General features: G+C 41.0%; 2 protein-coding genes across 3 annotated transcripts in view; both read left to right on the top strand.

Annotated features, from left to right (window-relative positions):
* Positions 1–14307, top strand: part of rbms1a (RNA binding motif, single stranded interacting protein 1a) — a 41276-nt gene extending 26969 nt beyond the window's left edge. Inside the window, exons 11-14 of the mRNA XM_088334216.1 lie at positions 2484–2585; positions 3455–3523; positions 5397–5465; positions 10124–14307. Of these exons, the coding sequence (XP_088190342.1) occupies positions 2484–2585; positions 3455–3523; positions 5397–5459 (234 nt within the window). The 3' untranslated portion in view covers positions 5460–5465; positions 10124–14307. The remainder of the gene's footprint in view (positions 1–2483; positions 2586–3454; positions 3524–5396; positions 5466–10123) is intronic.
* Positions 14308–25007: 10700 nt separating this feature from the next.
* Positions 25008–25554, top strand: part of itgb6 (integrin, beta 6) — a 38087-nt gene continuing 37540 nt past the window's right edge. For both annotated transcript variants that reach the window (XM_088333244.1, XM_088333243.1), the window contains exon 1: positions 25008–25134. The gene's annotated coding sequence lies outside the window, so the exon portion shown is untranslated. The remainder of the gene's footprint in view (positions 25135–25554) is intronic.

Below are 25554 nucleotides of genomic sequence, written 5' to 3'. Positions count from 1 at the left end.
AGTCGACTAAATTGAACATTAAATTTAAGGCAGGGATGTCAAACTCAGTTTGGGTCTGGGTTTGGATGCAGACTTTCTGTTGAAGGTGGCCCGGCTCAGTAAAAGAATATCAACTCCAAACTTTGTTTTCCAGTATTATGTTTCATCATTCAGCCTCAATCAATTATCTACCCTACATATTATAATCACGGATGATAAACACAGCAAATTTATTCACAGACAATGTAGAAATTAAAATTTTTGGCATCGAATGTGATAACTGGTTTACTTGAACAGTTGAGTTAAAGCATTTTTTACATCTGAACCAACTCACTACGCTATACAAATTCAAGTGGGAGCTAGACCAAATATAATTTTTGCCTTAATTGTTGAGCTGATTCGAAATATATAAAAAATAGATACAAAATGGGGCAGGACGGTAGATCATTTGTAAGCATGTCGGCCCCACAGTTCTGAGGATCTGGCCTTCCTGTTCTGAGTTGGCATGTTCTTTGCATGCCTGCGTGGTTTTCTTTCGGACACTCCGGTTTCCTCCCACATTCCAAAGACGTGCGTGGCAGCTCAATTGGCGGGTCCAGATTTTCCCTACGTATGAACAATCGTATGAATCGTTGTACATGAGTCTGACTCTGTGTGCCCTGGGACTGTTCAGGGTGTCCTCTGCCCACTGCCTGAATACGCCTTAGCCCCCGTGTCCCTAGTGATGATTGGCGGTGCAGAAAATGGATGGACGGTAATACAAAATTAAAGTTTCAGCAGCGCATGGGCATTAAGATAAGAATACATCAGATCGAACTACAGTGGTACCCCGTTTTACGATCAACCCATTTTACGAATGTTTCGGTTCAGTTCGCGTCCGACTAAAGTTTTCCTCGATATATGATCAGTTTCCAGTACCCAAAGTCAGTGACGCTATTACTAAAGGGTCACGCAGGTACGCACCAACTGTGTCCTGCTCAGTTCATCAGCTAGGTGAGACCCTTGCAACCATCATGCATTAAATTGCCAAGTGGTTTAGTCCGTTAAATCATTGGTTGCAGTCACCAGGGCTCTGTTCATATTATCCATTGCGCATTGTCGATTACTAGCCATGGGTTCCACTTACGATCGAAAAAAAGCAAAATATAATCTCAAAATATAAAAGTGGGGGTAAAGTTACAGATTTTACGAGGGAATACGGGCAAAGCATGTCCACAAAAAGAGACCCTGAAGTCTGCGACAGTGGCGACGGGTGTCAAGCTGCGAAACGGCAATAAATGAAGATATGGAAAAGCTTCTTATGATTTGGACTTGGAAATGAGAACTTGCTGGGGACACGACCACGTTATCTGCCTCGAAATTAAGGAAGCTTTCGTCGGTTGGGGAAAAATTACTGGCTTTTACCACAAAAAGACATCCTAATAAGCCAAAAGGGAACAGTCAATGGAGATGTTCGATGAAAACCGTCTGGAATATTTTAAAAACATTCTAAAAATCTAGACAAAAACAACGGGTTTGAATTCGTTTGATGACCTTGGAAGTGAATAATGCCGTTTCAATTCATTTCAAATGGAAAACGTGTTTCGATTCACAACTGTTTCATTATACAACATCACTACTTGAACGAATTCGAGGTACCACTGTACTAAAGCTGAGAGTATTATTCACCGCATCCTGCCCATTCATCTCACCGAGCGCAACTGAGGGGGGCATGCCCACGGGTCGGGCTAGCGATTGCCCGGCACGATGCGGCTAGGTTGTTGATGGGTGCTTCAGCAGGGGCTCGGGGCTTCGCCTATCATCAGAGTGTTTCCGGCCTTGTCGCTCCGTCCAGCCGCCGTTTTTTTCAGCAGCAGCTTGCGAGTCGCCTCAGCCCGTCTCTTCCCTGCCCCTGATAACCTTTGTCCGCAGCCCGTCCCCTTGTTCCCATTGTGGTCCTCCGGCCCTCGGAAGATTAACCCAATCGCGGGGTACGCAACACCTCTCACCACGCTGAAGACATTAAAGTCCGCGTCAAATTTTTGGATGGACACATCACGTTGCAAATTACAATCTACACGTTTTGTCTGAATACTGGACGACAGCACTTTTACACATTTACTGCCCCCAGAGGCTGTATAAAGCATTTGCTTTGCATTTATTGAAAACATATTATCTTTTGATAGAAATTACCTACAGACTCTGTACTTTTTTTTTTTTTTTGACAAACTCAGAATTTTGGGCGGGCCAAATTAAACCATCCAACAGGCCGGATCCGGCCTGCAAGCAGTAAGTTTGACATCCCTGCCTTAAGGGGTACCAATATTATGAAATAGCATTCCTCAACATTTCCTGGTCTCACCTGTAAACGTGTGTTGCAATTTGAATCTTAAATATAAAGTATTTTATCAGAAGCCACTTGCTGCTGCTATTGATTGTTCCCTTAATTTTATTGTACATGAGTTAATTTAATTGAAGGAAATCTGTCACAAAATCTAAAGCCAGCTGCCCTGTGTGTGTTACAGGCCCCGGTGATGTCGCCCTCTGTGGATCCATCCATGTCACTGCACCCCTCAGCTATGATTACTCAGCAAATGGGTCAGCTGTCCCTAGGAAATACTGGAGCGGTCAGTAGAATCAGTAAAGTATTCACCATTCGTATTATTATAAAAAAATAGAAAATTAAAAATGGATTAAGTTACAATTACTTTTTTAAAAACTGCTCCTACCTTTATTAAATGTAGTAAAGTAGAGACTAATGTGAGCAGCCCCTTTTGACAGAGACATAGAAGAGGGTCCCTATGTTTCAGAAATTTCTCTGTTATAGGTAGGGTGCATCATTTGAGGTGTCTTTAAAAAAAAAATCAATGTCGAATATTTTTTCTCTTAAGTATGTGTTAACAATGGCCAACCAAGTTCAAAGGGCCTTCATATTTTTTTTCTACGCCTCGCCTATCTGCTTACATCTTGCTTTTAGCATTGCTGCTCTGGGACTCGCCATTGATAAAAAGAAAACTAGGAAGGGGGGTGATAAGGGGTGGGGAGTGATTTCATGCATGTTTTTCTTGGTGTAGTCTGATAATGGTAAAAATAAGAAAAGGGTTCTTTCTAATACAGTCCAAATACCAACCCAAATCCCCCAAAAGATGAAAAATGAAGAATTTCAGTACTCGGGGAAAAAGCTGACTGACGCTGCAATAATGACTTTAAGCCAGGAGATGGCGTCATTAAAGAGCAAAATTGGAAGTTGCAGACACCACCTTTAACAAAAGTGATGTAAATGATAAGCTTGTTAGCAAGCTATGCAGGAGCCCGAGAGAAATCACCAGTCTAAGAGCAAAGAAACTCCCAAAAATGCAGGACTGTGGCCCTCGAGGAACAAAGCGCCTCGTCACAGACATACAAAGAAGAAATTTTGCAATTTCCTATCACTATTTCTCTGTATGCTTTCCATTCATATATCTGTAAAAACAATACATTTTATTTTGTTCGACAGTATATTGCAGCCAATCCAGGGGTTCAAGGTGCTTACATGCCACAGTATCCTCCTCTGCCGGCAGTACCGGTAGGTTGACTCCTCAATTGTGAAATCTGTATCTACCTGAAAGCATTTGTTTTTCTTTTTCTTCACTCACTCATTGGGTTCTCCATGTAACTAAATGAGGTCAGGGTATAATCATTGTTCATTAAACAGTGCATTATTTATCTAGAACAGTGGTTCTCAAATGGACTGACTTGAGGTTCCTCCACCCTAATTACAAGTTATGACCCAAATTAAGAATAACATTCTCCTTCACAGTTTAAAACGCCTATAGTAGAAAATATTCTCATGTTTAAACAAAATGAACAGCAAAAGCAATTTGACCTCAAGTAATAACAATCCCTTTAATGCTAAATTAGCTGGATTTTTAATTAAATCTAAAACACTTCACTTTAGTAGCTTAACAAACATGATGTGGAAAAAGTGCAAATACTGAAATATTATTGAACTAAACTAAAAGAGGGCCATTTTATGCAGCAGAACCTCGCTGAGTACTTTTTAATACACAAACTCAAAATACATTCAAAAGTGCACCATTATTCAGGCACACACAATTCACTTTTCTTTTGATTAGCTCATCCAAAGGTAATTACTGAAAAACTTTGTGCTTTGAAGAAATAAAAAAATTGCCAGCACTTTGCTACACAAAACAACAAAACACAGTTGTTGACCTCCTTTTTCTTCCAAATAATAAAAGCCATATACCATAAAATTTTCCCCACGCTCAACATACGCAAAACAAACTTATTTTTTTTCGAGGTCTATAATGACAGGTACTAACTCACATTTACAGAGTATTATCGCCATTTATTGTTAACTGAGGGTCAATTACGCTCCTTTGTTTTTCTTATTTTCTTATTTTGTGAAGGCAAAGGCCCATTATTCACTGGTCTACGACCCACTATTGGGTCTGGACACACCAGTTGATACACATTGATCTAGAACAGGGGTGTCAAACTCATTTTAATTCATGTGTGGGGGGGTGGGCACACAATAGAACAAACATTCTCTCTGGGGCCGGAATAGTAGATTAAAGAGAAAGAAAGATATAGGAAAAAAGAGGGAGGGAAAAAGAGAGGGAGAGAAAAAGAGAGAGGGTGAGACAAAGAAAGAGGAAAATAGAGAGAAAGAATGTGAGAAACAAAAGAGATGAAAAGAGAAATGTTGAGAGAGGCAGAAAGAAAGAGAGAGAAAGTAAGAAATCCAAAGAGAAATGGAAATAAAGAAAGATAAGAGAGAAAGAAGAGAAATAGAGAAGAGGAAAAGAGAAAGAAAAGGAAAAAAAGGGAAAAGGGAGAGAGTGAGTGTGTATGAGAGAGGCACCTAGCTTTGGCAACATCAAGTGGACATATTTTCAACCTGTAGCTCGTTTTTCTCTTGCGCTTCCCTCAGCCTTGACTGATTCGGCCCGCGGGCCGCTTGTTTGACCCCCCTGGTCTAGAAGAAGGAGATATGCCTCAGATTTGCCCGTGATACACTAGATGGCAATCTACGAATTAAACTATTGATGTATTTTTAAATTTCTCACTAATCATTGCTGATAAAGTTACTTATATAATTGTAGCGCCCGTTTTGGCTCTATGAAGAACAAATGTACTATAGTATGACCATTTTTTAAAGACTTAAGTTTTTTGTGTGGTTTTAAAACAAACATATATAACAAATGTATTCCTATATGTTCGAGCACCCTGTATCATTTCAGCTTCAGTTCTTCTGCTAGCCTCATCCTCACAACTAATAGAAAATACTTTGCGACTATATCTATTTCCTCTTTGTAAAAACCTTATAAAAACAATTTCCTTAGATACGGCCATATAGGTGTAAAGAATGATCAAATATCATGTGGGGTAATACCTGTATACAAAATAAATTTGTTACTTGCATGATCTACTTTCAGGAGAGCACGCCACAAGTGGATTCTTCAAACAACTCGTCCCCTTACAGTCAACTCAGCAAGTAATCACAGGTAATCAATTTACATTAGCATTTCTCAGGTATTTACACTTTAAAGGGACAGTAACTATTTGATTTCATTTAGGAGTTTATTTTCAATATAACAAGCCACTAATGGCTAGCTGTCACCATGATTCGCAGTTTGTTTTGGGTGGACACGTTGACTTGTGTGCTTGCCCCGACTGTTTGACTTCAACCATGAACTAAAAGGCAGGTTTTCCCAAATTCTACAAATAATTCAAATTTCCCACCAAAAACAACCACACTCTTGACCAGGTAGATTGCAACATCTCGTCCTCTTAGAGGGTGGTAGCAGCCCCAAACCTTGGAATCTCTGACCATAGATATATATTAGTGGACCATCTTACCTACCTACCACCAAAACGGTACATGCCTCGACTGATGAGGCTTACTATGCACAACAGGACTGTTTTGAGCACACGTACAGGTCTGTGTTTAGCAAGGATGCAGATCTGGAAGAGTATACATTGCCTGTACTGTTCAGTTCTACGCTGTACCCCCTGTGAAGACCATCACTGTGTTACCCAACCAGAAACACAGCTGAACAGCAATGTATGGTCCCTTCCGAAAGTGAGCAGCACCGCCTTCAAATCAGGAAACAGGGTGGCCTACAGCAGGGCCCCGGCTGAGCCTAAGAAAAGTATCAAAACAGGCAAACTCCAGTATAAGGACAGAATCGAGGAACATTTCAACAACAACCACGAGAACATGTGGAAAAGCATCAGGACCATGACAGACTACAAGACCGCACTCGAGTTTGTCAGCCTCGAGTCCACCCTGCCGGACACGCTAAATGGCTTCTTTGCCCGCTTTGACACACCCGGCAGCAGTGACGCTCCACACTTACCTGGGCTGGAGGAGTGGCACCAACCCCACGTCCTACAGCAGCCTCAGGTGACATCCACCCAGAGGAGGTTCAACATCACCCTAATGAAGTGCTTCGAGCCAATTCTTTTCAAGTACATCAGAGACTTCATCCTTACAGGCCTCGACAGCCTCTAGCTCGCCTTCAGGAAGAATCAGTCCACGCAGGATTCTGTCTCCATCATCTTAGGGAAAGCTGGCACTGAAGCTTCATCCGCTGGGTATGCCTGCGTCACTGTGTACCGGATCAGGAACTTTCTCACCAACAGGCCTCAGGATGTGAGAATTGGGAGGACAACGACATCCCCTCTGGTCCTCAGCGCAGGCATACCACAGGGGTGTGTGCTCATCCCTTTTCACCTTATTTACTCACAACTGTGCTACCGTCCATCCCACCAATACAGTTGTGAAATTCGCGGATGACACTTCACTGGTGGGTCTCATCTCAGGCAACAATGAGACCCGATAGAGAGAGGAGATACAACAGCTCTTACGGTGGTGTTCAGCAAACAACGTGGTGGTGAACACTAAGGACAGGGTCCCTACAGGTGCTTGAAATCCTTGAAAATGCTTGAATTTTAATGTTGTATTTTAAAGATCAGAAAAATGCTTGACTTTTGGGCAAAATTCTTGAAATTATTTCCACTACTGTTTCCTTTTTTGAATGAAGAAAAATTAAAACGGTGCGTAAAAATGGCGCCGATGATGGCTTCAGTCCTCCTTATCGAGTAGTCATGTGAAGCATTACTGCCCCTTACTGTCGCATCCAAGAGGACTGGTTTATCAGACTGGTCATAGGAATTACAGCTCTTTTTCTAGAAGCTGATCTTTCGGCTCGGCTCACTTAGCTCATTTGGCTCCATAACGGCTCCTCAGATTATTTTTTTTGTTATACATTTAGTAATAAGTTATTTAATATGTTTTACAGGGGATCCCTAATAAACACATCAATATAAATTAAAATATTCACAGATCTACAAAAAATGTGTATAAAACAAAACAATTTTAGATTTGTACACACTGAACAGATTTAAAGTCAAACAACAACACAAATTTTCCGAAAAATGCAAAACAGTAAAATATGTATATTTTCTATAATTAAAAATATTAACTCTTCAGTGCTATCAATAAAAAAATGCAAAAAAATAACTATTTACAATTCAACTTTAAATAATTTAGACACAGATCTTCTGAAAAACACGAAAAAAATATTTAAAAAAATAAGAAAAACAAAAAGCAAAAGATTGAAATATTGAATGCAGTCTGCTTCTGCGCAATGATTTTTTAATACAATAAGTCCAAATTTGTCTAATACTTCAGCTTTTTATACATACAGAACTTTCTTCCTTTTTATGTCTTCCGTATCTAACTCCATTTTTACCCAACACCTATAGAGCCTTTTACGTGTTTGTACACATGTGTGACGTATTGAAGCTGTGCGTGCATTGTTGAAGCAGAATGGCAGAAATTATGTAGGTTTATAGCAGTCCATTGACGCAAAAAGATCATGAATTGAAACAGCGCAAAATAGCACAAATGATGTGCTAGCAGCAAGAAAGCTACTTTATTTTAATCATTAAAGCCAACAACAGAATAACCCGTTCCTTTGATCGGCGCGGGATTTCTTCTTTTAAAAAATTGGCCCTAAAAGTGCTTGAAAACTGCTCGAAATTGGCATGGAAAAGGTGTACGGGCCCTTTAAGAAGACCAAGGAGGTCATTGTTGACTTCTCCCGGAGAAGTGGTGAAGTAGTTGGACAACATCAAGCTCCTGGGCCTTGACATCACATCAGACCTCTCCTGGTCTACCAACACTTGCAGCCTGGTCAAGTAAGCTCAGCATAGAATCTCCTTAATCAGGAAGCTTAATTGGGTGGGTTTTTCCCCTTAACTTCCCCTCAACCTTTACGGACCAACAATCGAGAGCATCCTCGGCCTCAATGGGACTGTTCGGTATAGCAGCTACCAAGCACAGGAGAGGAAACGACTGGTACGGGTGGTTAGGACTGTCGCCCTCGCCCTGACTTGGAGTCCTTGTATGTTTTACCCTCGAGCGCCATGTCTAAACTTGTTGCATATACCAGTAGTGTTTCACAACATTGGTCTCATCTCATCTCATTAGCTGCTTATCCTCAGTAGGGTCGCAAGGGTGCTGGAGCCCATCCCAGCAATCATCGGGCAGGGGACAGCCTGAATTGGTTGCCAGCCAATCGCAGGGCACATGGGGACAGACAACTTGCTCGCTTATTCACACCTAGGGACAATTTGGACCTGGCCAATCCACCTGAAATGCATGTCTTTGGAATGTGGGAGGAAACCCACGCAAGCACGGGGAGAACATACAAACTCCACACAGGAAGTCCGGTAGCTGGATTTGAACCCACACAGGAGGTTTCCAAGACCTTAGAACTGTGCTGCTGTGCTGCCCCACAACGTTGGTATCAATGACAATTAAAACATCAGAAAAGGCGGTACAGGAACATTCGTGCCACCACTAACCGACTGAGAGACCATTTTTTTTCCCAGAACTGTCAAGTCCAACAACTCCTCCACCTCCCAAACTACAGGACAATAATTTATAGGCTGTGAGCCACAGCACCACACTCTTTACAGCTAAGCCGCACCTTGATGTGTATATATAAAATGTAGAATCATCAGGGAAAATAAATGTACATACATGTACACTATCTATCCTATTTGTAAATGTATATGTAACTGCCTTTGTAAACACTGTACACCGAGGCTGCAAAGAAAATTTTATTAGCATTAATGTTAATGACAATAAAGCATACCTATCAACCTGTACGTTTTTGCAGTACAAAGTACGTTTATTATGCATTTTAAGACATGTACGACGTACGAGAAAATCCGTGCGGAAAAACGCAAATTTGTCAATGATGGGTACCATCCGGTATACACAGACTATCACGAAACGGCAAATCAATCAAGTCAAACGAGTTCGAGTTGTGTAGTGAAAGGAAGTCGGTCTCTTTTCAGAGAACCGGCTTTTTTGGCTCAACTCATTAAAGGGAGCCGGCTCTCAAACGGCTCACTTGCTTTGATGCATTATATTACGAATCATTAATGTTGTATAAAGAAGTTAAGAAATACAGGAAGTATAAAAGGAGAAAATGAAAAAGACAGGTTTGTGGTTATCCCTTTAATCAGTATATTACCAACAATAATTTAATGCAGAAAATGAATTCATAATTTGAATAAGGAAATGTATTATTCTACTTAATTATATTTGAATGTATTTTTTTCCTTCTACAGTGAACGTCCAAGCTACTTAATTTTTGAACTTTTTTATTATAAACCTCAATCACGTCGAGCAACTCAGGATCTCACAACAAAATGTGAATTAACAATATATATGATATAACGAAACACATGTACAATAATACATGTTAAACTACATTAAAAAAAAATATGATGTAAGATTATTTTGTCTTTTGTAAGGGAAAATACAACATTTTGTAAGGGCATAGAGCCCTGGAGGTTGACAGGTATGATAAAGATCATCTTGAATCTTGACTGACAGCATGCACCAGCCTATCACAGTCGCGCACACAGTCACACCCACTCACACAACCTGCCTTGGTGATGGCATTTGTCTGCTGAAGGACACAATGCACGATATGTCGATATCAATGACAAAGACGATTCAAAATCTTCGAAGCTACAACCGTAGCGCGAAACAGCGAGTCTATTACTGTGTACCCTGTATTTCAGAACTTCCAAAGCTTGCCTTGTAATTTAAACATTCTCATGTTTTTCTTGTTTTAAGCTCAGAGATCACTCAGCGAGCCGTAGGATTGGTGGGAGGGGCCAACCCCATGGCCGTTGTCGCACCTCTCCAATTGGACCAGACACACAAACTTTTTTGCACAGCCCTGATGCTTGTCTTGGAAAAAACGAGGACAGTGGAAACGCACTCAAGCTGTTGGCAAATCACACACACACACACACACACACAAAAAAAGATTTATTTTGATAAGAAAAACAACCACGCTCTTCAAGATTTTCTCTTTTTTCAAGAAGGATTCTCAATTCCCAGATGACAACACCACGCCCTTGACCCCCGCCCCAAGCCCATTTGCCACTGTACCATGTGATTTTGACATGCATGAGATTGCGATCCCCCGCCTTTCCACCCCCGTTTTAGGTTTTTCTATGATTTTATAGTTTCTTCCCTCACGCAAAACCACTTTTGCACTGACTTTTAAAGCTAAAAAGAGAAAAGCGTTGGGTTTCACAACTGGAACCGAATCCCACGCTGGAGAGAAGTGACCAAGTCATGAATGGATTCTCGGAAAAGGTGCCTTCCTTACCACCATCTTCCAGCGTTCCTCAATGAACTCGATCAGGTGTCATCTTTGCCATCCGTTTCGTCCATTCCACCCGGGAAGTGTGTTGCTTTCTGGCCTTCTGCTAGCAATAATGAGAGTCCCGCTGCAATACTGAGGGGGAAGAAGGAAAGGAAAGAAAATAGTGAGAATCCTCCTTACTTAAAAAAAAAAAAACGATGCGGAAATGCCGTCGAGCAAGAGCTGCGCTTTTTGGGAACGACACAGAATTAGCATCTTTTGGATGTTTTGTTTTTGCTTTGATTTCCCCTCACGGTCAGTTCGACCGGTGATCTACCTCATGGTTCTGAGTCTGCCAGTGTGGTCGGGTTTGCAGGTTAAGCCCCTCATTTTAAGAAAAATGTTTGTTTTTTTTTTAAACCGAATGGAGCGGAACAAAGCTTCGCTCGGGAGCTTGCCGGCTTGCGGGTTTTTTTTCCTACTGGAACGTCCTTTTTGCCTCCTTTTTATCCGCCATTGCTTATATTTGGTGTGTGATGTTTCATTTTTTTTTTCTTTTTTTAAAATGTGAGTGTAGTTTAGTTGTTGAGTGTCAAACTTTCCCCTTCTAATCTCAAATCATGCTTACTTGCTCAATACGTTCTTGGATTTTTTTTCGACAGTATTTCGTTTACTTGACCTCGAAGGTAAACTAGAATAGTTAAAAAAAATATCTTAATACAGGGTTCCCCAAAGTCATGGTATCATTTTTTTCCCCCAAAACATGAGCGCAAATCTTTTTGTCAAAGCGTGTAAACAATGTTTCCTTTCTTGCTAGTGACAATGTTCAATAAGCGATAAGTAAAAGTACAGGTTGACTTTTACAAACTCCACCCCACTCTAAGAAATACAGTTAATTCCAGTTTTTAGGAAACAAAATGTAGAAAGAGAATAAAGATGCTGACTCAAGTTTTTATTCTTTAAATTGAAAGGCAAGTCACGTTTATTTGTAAAGCCCTTTATCATAAAATGTCTCACGTGCCATTTTTACACCATGCCCTGATCTGAAACCGACATGCGGGCAAGGGAAAACTCAAAAACCTCAGCATGAGAAAAACGAAACTTGAGAAGGGGCCACACTAGGGGTAATCCCCCTACCAGGATGACCAGGCTCCAATAGAGGTTGCATTGGGTCACATTACACAAAAGGTACTTAACATCAACAATAAACATCGGTAATATGGAAAAATTTTCAAGTCGTCCAAGTCCATTCATGTTTATTTGTGACGCCCTTAATCACAAAGAGGCTCAAAGGGCTGCACAGACCACAGATAATCGCAAACCACAGACTATTATGACACCATCCCTTGATCTAAAACCAACATGAGGGCAAATAATACACAGATATTGTCCAACACAGCGACGACTCAACTTCTCAATCTAGGGCAGCTGAAAATAGTTTGTATTAACCAAAACTGCGATAAAAATGTCGCAAACTCCTCAGAAAATGAAAATTCATATCAGCAGTACCTTGAAATAGCAAGTGAACATAAAGACGTTCATTCTTTATTAACAGTTTCAGACATTTGGCTTTTCGGGTGAAATGAACTAAATTTGACCTCGCATACTCGATTAAGAACACTGAATACCAAAATAACATTTTTGAATAACGTATTTATTGTAAAATCAATTCTGTAATGTGCGCATTCCATATTATTTCCAAAGAGTTTTTCTGTGACTCCTCTTTGTGTTCCTCTTCTGACAAGTGCAAACAGGGTTCGTATGGGTGCTTGAAATCCCCCAAAATGCTTCAATTTTAAGTGCTTGAGTTTTGGGTAAAGTCCTTTGAATTGCTTAAAATCGATGTCATATTTCTCAAATCTGTTTAAAAATGACGCCAACCTTGCTCTTTCGTGACTTTGCTTTGCCATTGCATTTCCTCTTCGCTTGTGATTAACTGCAGCTGGCATTAGTTTGTACTCCATCGTCCAATGAAGCGTCGACGCGCCCAAGAGGACGATGCGCGCTACACCTAAATAGGGCACTACGAAATTTGTATTAGAGCAAGAATTGTGTATCAATGATGGACATTTATTTTGGGCCATGCAAAAAAATAGTGTTTCCCAGTGGTAAATTTTAATGGGAAATTGAAAATGTAAGCTCCACATTACTGCCATTTTTAATTAACACCTCAATGGAGAGAGATTTGTCTCAAAAACAAATATATTTGCGATTTACTCAAAATCTAAAAATCATATGTCTTGATAAATGCACTCCCGAGATTAAAAAATTGTATTCGTAAATTGCAAAATACATAATTCACATCAGATATTTTCTGTTACTGGTACTGGAGAAATTGGGAAATTGTCTTTAAAAGTCCTTTAAAAGTGCTTGAATTCGGCAATGAAAGAGGTGTACAAACCCTGAATACTTCTTACTAACGTTGAAGAGTCACAGAAACACATCAACGGGCATTTATTTACTTAAATATTCTAAATAAGTACTGAAACATTGAACAGTTTTTAACTTTTAAAAGTATATTCATGGTCAACTTTGGTCCAGCTGTGAAATATCTATTGCTTGCCAAACCTTTCCACTCTGAAGGTCGTATTCAGGAAAATTGATTTTTTTTTTAAAAACAAATTGAAATCAGAAACCCAAATAGCGTTTTAATATCTTTGGTTGGGATTTTATAAAAATAATTCACTTTAAATGCTTTCTTTGAAATTTATTCTAGACACATAAATCAAGTCCTGTTTTTTGTGACGCCCTTAATCACAAGGAGTCTCAAAGGGCTGCTCTGACTATTGCAAAATACAGACTATTATTACACCATCCCCCGATCTAAAACCTACATGAGGGCAAGGAAAACACAGATCATCAACCCTGCATTAACAATACTGTACCGCTACTAGTAGTAATAATGCAACTTCTGCGAAAAGAGTGGATAGTTTTAAACGCCCGCGTTACAATTCCTTTATATTGTATTTATTTAATACCAATTTATTGTTGCTCTTATTTGTTAAATGGCCACTAGAGGGCAGCCGATTCTGGTATCGACCACCGTCACTTTAAAGAGGCAGTGTGTATTATTTGAACACTAGATTGCGTCGTGCAATCGAAAATGAGTGCTAAACGACAGAAGGAGGGATACCAACTACATAGGATTTAAATGACCAAAACGATCTATTTGACTATCTTTAGCCCAGCCCTTTTGGGGTATAAGTAGCAAGAAGAATTTGGACAGTAATATTAGCTCCCATTAGGTTTGGCTCATTATAAATAAAATAAATAGTATTTCCTTTAAATAGATTTTTTTATGATAGTGCAAATTTTTTTTTCGTATTATTTAAATCGATTTGTTTTTTAACAAGGAGGTGCTAAATAATACACACTGTCTCTTTAAAAAGGCTTTTTTTTTTTTTTTTTTTGCAAATTTCAAATGCATCTTTTGGTATTTGTAAACCTACATGGTGTATTGAACACATATAAGCATATCTTTGCTGTTATGTGGAAAAAAGGCATCTCCATTGCTATCGTTATGTATACATTTTGTATACTTTTTGCCTTTATGGAATGTTTATGAAGTAAATTAGGTCAAAACATATGTCCCTCGCCCACCCCAGAAAATAAAACCACCCCAAAACCAAATTCACAGATCCCTTACCCACCTGAGTTGTAGGAGCACCCCTTCCTGTGGTGTGTCTTGGGCAAGTACAATCTGGTGTCACCCATCCATCCCCAGGCTGTTTTAGGGCCTTGCTCCTGCACATGAAACAGTACTGGTTGCCATGGTGACCAGTTGCAAGGAGAAACCGTCTGATCTGACTCAGATACAGCACCTTTGGCCGCTGTTGTTTTTCGACATGAATCGTCATCCTGAATTACTTCGATTAAAAATCCTTCAAATTTAGATGTAAGCATTCCCTAAAGGCCAGAAACTGACTAAAAATGGCAGTATTTTTCTTTTCTTTTTTTCGCTTGGCAGCAATGATATGCTTGTGGGCCGATGAAAACGGTTGGCGGGCTGCAAGTGTCACCCCGGGCCTTCACTTGGACACCTCTGATATGGTCGCTTCACCCTGCGATGATCCTTTTTTTCGCATAACGGCTCACGGGAGAAAACAACAAGATGATCACCCAAGATTTAGCCAATTTGTTGAATCGATGCGAAAGTTTCTGCCTTTGTCCATGTCACAACCCACTAACCCCCGATGCTGGTCTGTTTTCAAGGTCACTAGAGGTCAACCTGTATAGCCTTAGAAACGTTGACATTACTACATCTTGGGATCATTTTCTAATGCGATATTCAATTTATAACTAGAAGTCACGTGAGTCGTAAGGCTTTTATATAAACTGTCGGCCGACTGAGATGAGAAAAGTCTCGATCGCTCCGCTTTGCTTCTCGAGACGGCTCGGCTATGACACGAGAGAGGAAAGGTCGTAGGCATCGAGGTCAGGTTGTCCTACTTTGATGTTAAGTTGACTCAACTGGGAAATACTTCAAATTGTGAACGTTTATTGCTCAGGGGGGGGCTCTGGCGGGTGTTAAAGTCGGGGGTGGTGGGGCGGTTGTAATTTTGTACATTGGATCCTCATTGTTGGCCCCTGTCACCGTCAATCACCTGAAACAATCGTTTCCTTGCCCTCTCCTTTGAAACCGTTTGAAACCATGCTGAATTAAAGACTTCTCTTTCTCTGAAAATCTGTGTAATGCATGATGGAGCTTTTACCATTTCAGGAAATGTTTTGTCGAATGCGACTGACGAGTTGATTGGTTTGATGTGATTTTGTCCTGTTTTCACTGCAACCTTGCAAGAGTTCGGTCACGCAAGGAACAACTTGGTCTATTTCCTTTTTTGTTTTTATTGAAGTTTAAGCTGGCGATGAAGGAGTTTCTTCTTATAGTACAGGGGTGGCGAACTGGTTTGACACAAAGAACCGAAATGTTTAACTGTGAGAGTCAAAGAGCCACACCACGCACTGATCGGCATTAGACGTAACCAACGCAGATGATTGGCAGACAGTTATGTGTCCGGAGCAGCATAGAAACAACAAATCCGCCAAATGAATTTCTAAATATGGTTTGTTATTAACTCTGATAGATTCAAGTGTGTTTTAAGAGGGAAAAAAAACTAAACATGAAATGAGGCAAAGAGCCGCAGTATGTGTTCGCCACCCCTGGTATATATAATGAGGCAAACAGATAGATACTTTATTCATCCCCGTAGGGAAATTCACACTTACAGCATCCTTGTGTTGAAAATAAAACAATAAGTTAAAGGAATATAATACCGTAAATTCCGGACTATAGAGGGCACCTGATGATAAGCCACAGCGACCACATTTTCAGAGGAAAACCGATTTTGTACATACACAAGCCGCACCTGTATATAAGCCGCATGCACCCACATTTCAACATGTAACACAAACACAAAATTAACCCAAACCCGACTTCAAGTCCCGCGAATGTCATTCATCAAAGTCCACGGTCCAAAAATCACAGCCGGCAAAATGAACCGAAAATGATACCGGTACTTAAGGTTTGATGCAGACCTGCAGAGTCCAGGTCCTGTTGAAAGTAATCCAAGGAAAAAAGTGTATATTTCCAAAGGTAAGGGTGGGAAAAATATGTCAGATGAACACATTTACTCACGCAACTCCTTTTTCTTTAACCAACTATTTATCCCCTCTTCTTTACTTGTCTGTCCCTCACCTTTAGCGGTCCCCACGTAAACTCGGCACCCCGCGTTTGTTCCGCCCCTCATTTTTGTCACCCGTGCAAAACATATCAGAATAAGTGTCTAAAATAAATACATTACAAAAATATACAGTTGCTAATACATATTATACATGGGTTACACATATTTACAAAGAAAGACGGTACACCGAGAGAGTTTTCAAAGCCTTAATAATAATAATATAGCTTTGACAGAGCAGTTAATGGTAGCAACACTCGAGCGCCGCTAGCGGCCGTCAGAAAAATTACATAAATTGGCCGCATCACTGAATAAGCCGCAGGGTTGAAATTTAGGGGAAAAAGTAGCGGCTTATAGTCCGGAATTTACGGTACATAAATACCCAATTTAACGTGTTGATAAGTATTTAAATAGTGCTACATAAAATACACAGTGCAATAAAAACGGTAATATGCAATGTGGGGGTGTGGTTTAATGTGGGCTTTTACTCCCCCGGGTGGAGTTAAAGAGCCTCATGGAATGAGGAAGAAATGATCTCCACAGTCTGTCTGTGGAACAAGACTGTGACGGCAGTCTGTCGCTGAAGCTGCTCTTCCGTTTGGAGATGATTCTGTGTAGTGGATGTGATGAATTGTCCATGAGCCGCATTCTTATTGGCCAAGAGCCGCATGCCGTTTATCGTAAGCCATTCGACTTACGATAAACGGTAGATACAAACATTTTTTCCGGGATGTCGAAAATGATCCGGATATTGCTGTAAGTTAGATTTTGTATTGTGCACCTTTTTCTGAGTACAGGACAGTACTGTAGTGCTTCTTTCCACCGCTACCGGCGTGTGGCACTGTGAGTGGTCACCCAGTATCTACCCCGAAGAAGAAATCTGGCTTCTACTTCCTGGTTTGTGTGTATACACACTGCACTGTATCTCTAGCACGCTTTGACGTTTTTGTTGTTTAATATCTCGTGAATCCATTCAATACGGTTGGTGTAAAGTGTAAAGAAGAGATGAGCTGTTTCTTTTGAAACAAAAGTGGAATAAGAAAGCTTGATGCGGTTGAGAAAATCGTCAGAACGCTTTTTTTCGGCCACTTTTTACCACGGAGGAGGACCTCCTCCAAAAGTAAGTTAAACCTCACCTTATTTATTTTTATGGAGCATATTATTTTTTGAAATGTTTATTTTTTAGTACAAAACAATACAGGTTACTGAAGGATTTTATACATTTGACTATAAGGGATTTTATACGATTGAATTCAAGTTACATTTATTGAGTGCAATGAAGATTTTCACTGAGTGGGCTTCAGGTCACGCTGTTCCAAATGAAAAATATTTTCACTAGAGAATTTTGATAACAGGACTCTGACGCAGGACTGCAGGCATTGTTTAGATAAACGCTCTGCTGTTTTGAGTTTTTCCAGACATCGAGGCGAAGGGTTGGAGCCCACGTTGGGGCTTTCCTGGCACACCCATGGGAGGAGCTGGCACACCAGCTTGCGGAAAAACCGTGGGCCGAGAGAAGGAAGCGGAAGCTCGAGAGAGGAGGCTTGACAGAGACTCGAGCGACACTAATACGGCTAATTCGGCCATATTCGATGGACCTCACTTAGCTAAATTGTTTAAGAAATTAAATCTGCCCCTGTTTGGAAATGATGGTCGCTTTGTCATCTTTTCCATCAAGAAATGAGCGCACATTGTTCGGTGAATGTAGGTTGTGTTTGGTTAATGGAGTCAGATAACTAATTCGAACAATTTGGTAAACGGTACATTCTAATATTTAATTCCTAACATTACTTATACAAACCTTAAACGTACTTATATAAATCTTAACAAAATGTACCACTGAAGCAACTTACGAACAAAATGAACTTACGAACGATTGTCCGGAACCTATTTTGTCTGTAAGTAGGATAGCGTCTGTAGAAGTAGAGTTAGAGTGGGTCGCCAGGTTGAAAATCTTAAAGCAGAAAACGCTGTGTTAACACAAAGAGTACACGCAGCTTCAGGTTCAATAAAATAAAACAACAGAATTTGTATGAAATGTGTGACAAAGACACTGGACACGCACATTGAATGCTCAGGTATTTCATTCAAACGGCAACATTGCTCCTCAAGACCACAAAGGATCAGGTTCTATACAATCTAGTTTACAGTGCCTAGAGGAACCCCCCGCCCCCCCAAAGATTTTTTTTGTCAGAGCCACATTTTAGGCTTCAAAATTAGAGCTAATAAAAAGCATCACGTTTTCGAAGAAACAGCATGACAGACATAATCGTAAAGTGGAAACGAATAATTTGGATATTTTATATTTACAATGAAAAAAACGGAAACATGGGTGTATAAATATTGCTCCCTTGTTCTCTCAGCTCAGCCAACTGACTCTGGAAGTTCCCTGGTAATTTCTGAATGAGCCACTGTCAACCTAAATGACTAACAACGGCAAACAGTGTGAACGTGTGTGTTGTTGAGTCTCTGTTTAAATGTGCCTGCTCTTTGTTGGGCTCAGAGGTCCGTGAAAGCAGACACTGGAGAACTGACAGCATTATGAAGACCAAGGAACACACCAGGCAGGTTCGACATAACGTGGTGGAAAAGTTCAAAACAGGAATGGGATACAAGAACATTTTGCAACATTTATACATCTCCCGGCACGCACTGCATTCAATAATACAAAAATGGTGAAAGCGTAAAACCACTGCAAGCCTACCAAGACCTGGCCCAAACAAGAAAGAGAAAACTAATCAGAGAAGCAACCAAGAGGTCCCTAATCATATAGAATTACCTGCAGGCATACACAGCTAAGGTGTGCATAAGAAAACTATTAGACATACTATGCATAGATCTGCTCTTTATTAAAGACTGGCACAAAAAAAATCCCTTTCTGAAAGAATACCCTGAAAAGGCCCCTTTGCCATTTGCAAGAAGCCACATGGGAGACGCAAATAACATGTAGAACAAGATGCCTTGGTCAGATGAGTCTAAAACTGAACGTTTTGGGCTGAATGTAAAGTCTTACACTTGCACATCATACTGAAGTCCTTCTCCCCACTGTCAAACATGGTGGTGGCAGCATCCTGTTCTGCTTTTCTTTACCAGGGACTCGGAAGATTGTCAAAGTTGATTCTAGGATGGATTGAGCCAAATATGCTACACTGACAAATATCAAAAAATAACTTGCAGAAAGAAAGAAAGAAAGAAACTGAAAAAGAGTGGGTAAGAGAAAGACAGACAAAAAGAGAGAGAAAGAGAGAAAATGAGAGGGAGAGAGAATAAGAGAGTGAGAAAAAAGAGATAAAGATAGAAAGAGTGAGGAAGAGAAGGGGAGTGAATGAAATAAGGAAAAAAATGAGAGAGAGAGAAATAAAGAAAGGGGGACAAAAGAGAAAAAGATATAAAGAGTGAAATGGAGAAGTAGACAGAGAAGGAAAGAAAGAGAACAACGATAGAGGGAGAGACAAAAGATAGAAAGACAGAAAAAGTGAGAAAGAGAGAAAAAGTATTTTCTTTTTTGTCTTTTTCTGTCTCTCTTACTCTTTCTTTCTCTCTTACTCCCAATATTTTTTTTTCTGTCTTTCTGTCTTTCTCTCTTATTGTCTTCCCGTCTTTCTTTCTGTCTTTCTTTCCCTTTCTCCCCTTCTATATGTCTTCCTCCCTTCATCTCTCATTCTCCCTTTTTCTTTCTCTATCTTTTCCTTTCTCTTTCTCTCACTTTTTCTCTATCCCATTCTGTCTCTCTCGTTCTTTTATTTCTTTGGCTCCCGCAGGGGCAAACTTAGTCAAAGGCTTTCTGTGTTGACTTTGTCTGATCTTCTGATGCCAATCTAAATTCGGTCGGTCGATCGGACGGTCGGTCGGGTGGGCGACAAGTGTTTCCTCCTGGAAGGCTTGTCACCGCACTTTTTGCGGCACGCGGCTTGGGTAGATTTATGACTCTTAGGCCAGATCTCCTGACTTAAGCTCCGACTTAGAGGCGACTGATCCCTGAGACATCAAGGCACCAAGCGCCATCTCTTACCAGTCAAAAGGGATCAGGGGCACTGCCTCGTGTAATTGCGCCTTCTGCGTGGTCATCCTGCCCAACACGCACACGCAAACGGGAACAAAATTGGATCACAATTTCAGGTGATGCTGAGCATTATCGTATTCATCTTTGGCAGGGGTCTCCAAGAATTTTCAAGCGTCAAGCTACTGTTTGCTACTTGTTAGCGCAAAGAGCATCCACTTTGATTTGCATTTCTAAAATAACTTGTACGATGTTACAATGTTATTACCAAGTTAATTATTGGAAGTAGAAAAAAGAGAGAAAGAAAGTAAAAGGAGAATGAAAAAGAAAGAAAGAGAGAGAAAGAGTAAAAAATAGGAGATAAAGAAAGAGTGAAAAAGAACAGCGAGAGAGAATGAGGAGAAGAAAGAAAGAGAGAGATAATTGAGAGAAAGGGAGGACGAGAGAGACAAAAGATGGAAGAGAAAAACCAAGAAAGAAGAAAAACAGTAAGATAGATGAGGAAAAAGTAAGAGTGAAATGGAGAGAGAGAAATAAGGCAGCACAAAAGTAAGAGAGAAAAAGAGAGAAGGAAAGAAAAGAATAGAGTGGAGGAGAGAGAGAACAAAAGGGGAGAAAAAAATGAAAAGAAAGACAGAAAGAGAGAGGGAAGAAAGACAGAAAGAAAGCAAGAAAGAAAGAGAAAAGGAGAGAGAAGTAGGGTTGAATTAACTCAATCGAACACTAAAAAAATAACTTTACAAGAAAATCATAATGACCCCAGCACCGGTGAGCTATTTTCTGAACAGGTCTGCCCTCATGGCACCCTGGTGCCCGCGGGCACTATGTTGGAGACCCCTGAGCTATGGACAACAAATTTCCTTCATCCCAAAAATAAAAATCATTTCATTTGTTATTACCCTAGTGGTTGGCTCTCAGGGCCTGCAAGGCCTTCTCTGCTGGCCTAAACATGATCTGAACCATCTGATATATTTTCTCCATAAATACTTATTAAATAATTCCAAATGGTCTTTCAGCTTCCTTTCATCGCTTCTCCCCGGTTGCTTTTCATATTGAATTATCGACACGGTATATACTCGGGATTCTGGGTAGGGTCCACCGCTCGGGTCCATTCCGCTGTAAATGACACGGAGGCGGGGAAAAGGGGGAACACGCCGGGTATCTCCGGCTCGCCCTCATTGAAATTTGCCACAGCTGAAGCGCCAAATGCCACTGATCCCTATTTGGCACTGATCCCTCGACACAAGCCAAGGTTAGACACGGGGCAAGGACATCAAAGGAGCTGATGTGACCTTCGCCAACCAAGCGGCTCTGTGAGCCGACTCTTGGAAGGGAACGGTGAGAACCGGCTCTTTTTAAAAAACTTTCTCTCTCTCTCTCCCTCTCTCTCTCTCTCTCTCTTGCTCTCTCTCTCTCTCTGTATCACTCTTTCTCTCTCTTACTCTCACTGTCACTCGCCCTCTCTCTCTCTCTCACTCACTCTCACTCCTTCTCTCTCTCTCTCTTTCTCTCTCTCTCACACTCTCACTCCCCCCCCCCCCTCTCTCTCTCTCTCTCTCTCTCTCTCTCTATATATATATATATATATATATATATATATATATATATATGTGGGTGGATCCCTTAATCACACAGGTCATAGTGGCACCATTTCCTTTCCTTTCACCATTTCTCTCTCTCTCTCTCTCTCTCTCTCTCTCTCTCTCTCCCTTTCTCTCTCTCTTCATCCCTCTCTCTTTTTCTCACCCCACATCTGTCATTAACTTACAGTATTTTCCGCACTATAAGGCGCACCGGATTATAAGGCGCTACAATGGGAACGTGGCAAAACAGTCAGATAGTTGAGTCCAACTTATTACCCCCTTAACATTCCCAAAGCTTGCAAAGAAGCAAATACGTGTCGTAGACACGTGCAAATGCGATGTCCGTACGATGTCACCAAACAAACATTTCTTAGTTTCCATTTTATTTTTCGCTGGCAACTGTGTGGACAGCAAAGTAAGAATTTTATTGTGGAGGGAAACTGGGTTCTTTACTGTGCATATGACAATAAACACTTTGAATTCAATTTAGTTTAAAAATAGACTCATCACAGAAACATCAAGATCGTTCTAGAACAAGATACCGGCAAAATATAAATCCGCATAGCTCACCTCAGTTCTCTTGCAGCCTTCACGTAACCATGATCTTCTTACAACCGTGAGTGTAGTAAATCCAAGAGAGTAAAATATTTACAAACACAGACTAGTAAAAAATGTTTTCTCTATACCGTAGTGCAACCCAACGTGTGATTCACATTCATCTTTTTCGGCCAATTGCAGGCTTTGTTTTGCCATTTAAGACAATGCCAGCCTGTAAATGATAAAAAGGATCCGCCCCCTTTACCTCCGAATAACTTTAGCCAATAGTGACTGATTCAAATGATGATTGACACATTGGTTAGCCAATAAAACTCCGGTAAACAAATCCCAGCATACACCGCGGACTACTTGGCGTTCGGGGGAAAATCTAGTCGGCGGCTGCAAGTTAGTTTGAAGAGTTTGCGATTTAATATTGATCCATAAATAAGACGCATTGTATTATAAGGCGCATGGTCAGCTTTTGAAAAAAATAAAGGCTTTTGGGTGCGCCTTATAGTGCGGAAAATACGGTATTTTCATCTGTCTTTCCCGCTTTGCCTCCCCGGCTCTTTGAGCCAAAAGAGCCGGTTCTCTCAAAGCAGGCCTTAGTGGCCACCGCGAATAAAAAGAGTAAAGTGGGGGACGGAGGGGGTCCTCGGTGCCTAATCTGGTTTGTTTAGTATGATAAGACGAGGAACTCAACACCTGAGAGGCCTCATATGTTGAGGGTTATCTCCTATCAGCCTTCTATCGTCTCTCGGATAATCCCCAGAACGGTAACGGAATATGTATTGCGATATAGTTGAGGAGTTAGGGGTCTTTAGCAGACATGGGACCAAGTCACACATGTGCAAGTCTCAAGTAAGTCTCAAGTCTTCACCTTCAAGTCCCAAGTAAGTCCCAAGTATTTTTTTCTTGGGCAAGTCAAGTCACAAGTCAAGTCCCGAGTCTTAGATTGCCAAGTCCAAGTCAAGTCACAAGTCATAAAAACAGCGACTCGAGTCGACTCGAGTCCAAGTCACTAAGTCTCAAGTCCCCATGTCTGGTCTTTAGAACGCCATCATGACCACCCACCTAAATTTACAAGCGGTGACCATGCGCATGTGGAGATGTTCATTGTTTTAGGCCAATCAGATTCCAGTCTTGTTATGCCAACCAAATCTGCCTAGCGCGAGTGAGTGATTGAGTGAGTAATTGAGTGGGTCACAGTGAGTGAGTGAGAGAGTAAAAGTGTGGATGAGTGAGTGAGTGAGTGATTGAGTGAGTGAGTGAGTGAGTGAGTAAAAGTGTGAATGAGTGAGTTTGTGAGTGAGTGAGTGAGTGAGTAAAAATGTGAATGAGTGAGTGAGTGAGTGAGTGAGTGAGTAATTGAGTGAGTAATTGAGTGAGTAATTGAGTGAGTGAGTAAAAGTGTGAATGAGTGACAGAGTGAGTGAGTAAAAATGTAAATGAGGGAGTGAGTGAGTGAATAAAAGTGTGAATGAGTGAGTAAAAGTGTGAATGAGTGAGTGAGTAAAAGAATGAGTGAACGAGATAGTAATTGAGTGAGTGAGTGAGTGAGTAAAAGAATGAGTGAACGAGATAGTAATTGAGTGAGTGAGTGAGTGAGTGAGTGAGAGAGTAATAGATTGAGTAAGTGAGTAAAATAATGAGTGAACGAGATAGTAATTGAGTGAGTGAGTGAGTGAGTAAGAAAAGTGTGAATGAGTGAGTGAGTTAGTGAGTGAGTGAGTGAGTGAGTGAGTAAAAATGTGAGTGAGTGAGTAATTGAGTGAGTGAGTGAGTAAAAGTGTGAATGAGTGAGTGAGATAGTAATTGAGTGAGTGAGTGAGTGAGTGCGTAAAAGTGTGAATGAGCGAGTGAGAGAGTAATAGATTGAGTGAGTGAGTGAGTGAGTGAGAAAAGTGTGAATGAGTGAGTGGGTGAGTGAGGAGAGCAAGTAAGACAGCTAATGAGGAAATAAAGGAGATGGAGAAAGATATACCGTATATTTCTTTCAACTCGGCACAGAACGTGAATAGAGATACATCTAGCGGGAAAATAGTACACACTGTCTCTTTAACATTCACAATAAGGTGAGGGGTCTCAAACTATCATCCCGGGGGCCACAATTGGCTACGAGTTTGTGACCCCTGGCCCAGGTATTCTCCACAAAAAACATCCAAAACTGGCCTCAAAACACCCGTAATCTCTTTGACCAATTAACACATAAATCAATACGCAGAATGCTTGTTAAGGTGCCGGTGTTCCTCCGATGACATCACAGCTCAGGGTTGACGAGATGTGGACAACACTGATGAAATAGAGACGCAAAAACATGTTCGATATCCTCACATTTTGCATGTTGAAGAATTTTGGATGGCATTTAAGCGTGATATCAAAGACTTGGAATAAGCGCTCCCCATTTTCCATGTCTTCTCTTAAGAGGCTCAGCTCTCCCAGCCAACAGTTGCTACTGTCACTCATTGACTCACATTCAGGCGTACTCACACACGGGCGGCGGGGTCACCCGTGCCGGATAAAGGCTGCCGTCGCCATGGCTTTTCTGTCTGCGTGAGCGCAGAAACGCCAAACGTCGGCCCCCCAGAAGACGCCGGCCTGATGCGGCCCCTCTGCTCCCCATTTTTCGCCCGATGACAGCCAGGACGAGGCGGCTGGATGGGGCAGCGGGCTTCGGAAGGACGCCCCTGAAGGTGAGCGCTCACATTGCAGCCGGCACCATTTGCTAGGGGTAGGAGATTGTGAGAGGTTCTGGGGCCGGATCCAGACTTTCCCATCTCAGGCTGATCAGGGAAAACCTGTCAACTCCAAATCTTTACTATTATGCCTTGTTATTCAGCCTACGCTACATATAGAATAGAATAGAATAGAATAGACTAGAATAGAATAGAATAGAATATACCTTTATTGTCATTGTTAAAATATGGGTTGAACATATTGTGACAATGAAATTGGACATGGCACTCCAGTCTCACATTTAACCGTGAGGATAAAAGAAAACAAAGAAGATAAAGGTCATCATTTACACAATATTTACACAAGAAATGTGGGCATGTAGGATGTTACATATCATAGGCAAGGGATCTTTTCTAAACACAAGACATTTACATACA

Source organism: Urocampus carinirostris, chromosome 4, assembly GCF_059441175.1.
Source record: "Urocampus carinirostris isolate Australia breed hairy pipefish chromosome 4, RoL_Ucar_1.0, whole genome shotgun sequence".
NCBI lineage: Eukaryota > Metazoa > Chordata > Actinopteri > Syngnathiformes > Syngnathidae > Urocampus > Urocampus carinirostris.
The sequence above is the reverse complement of the archived record's forward strand: the minus strand, read 5'-3'. Positions and strand labels throughout refer to the sequence as shown.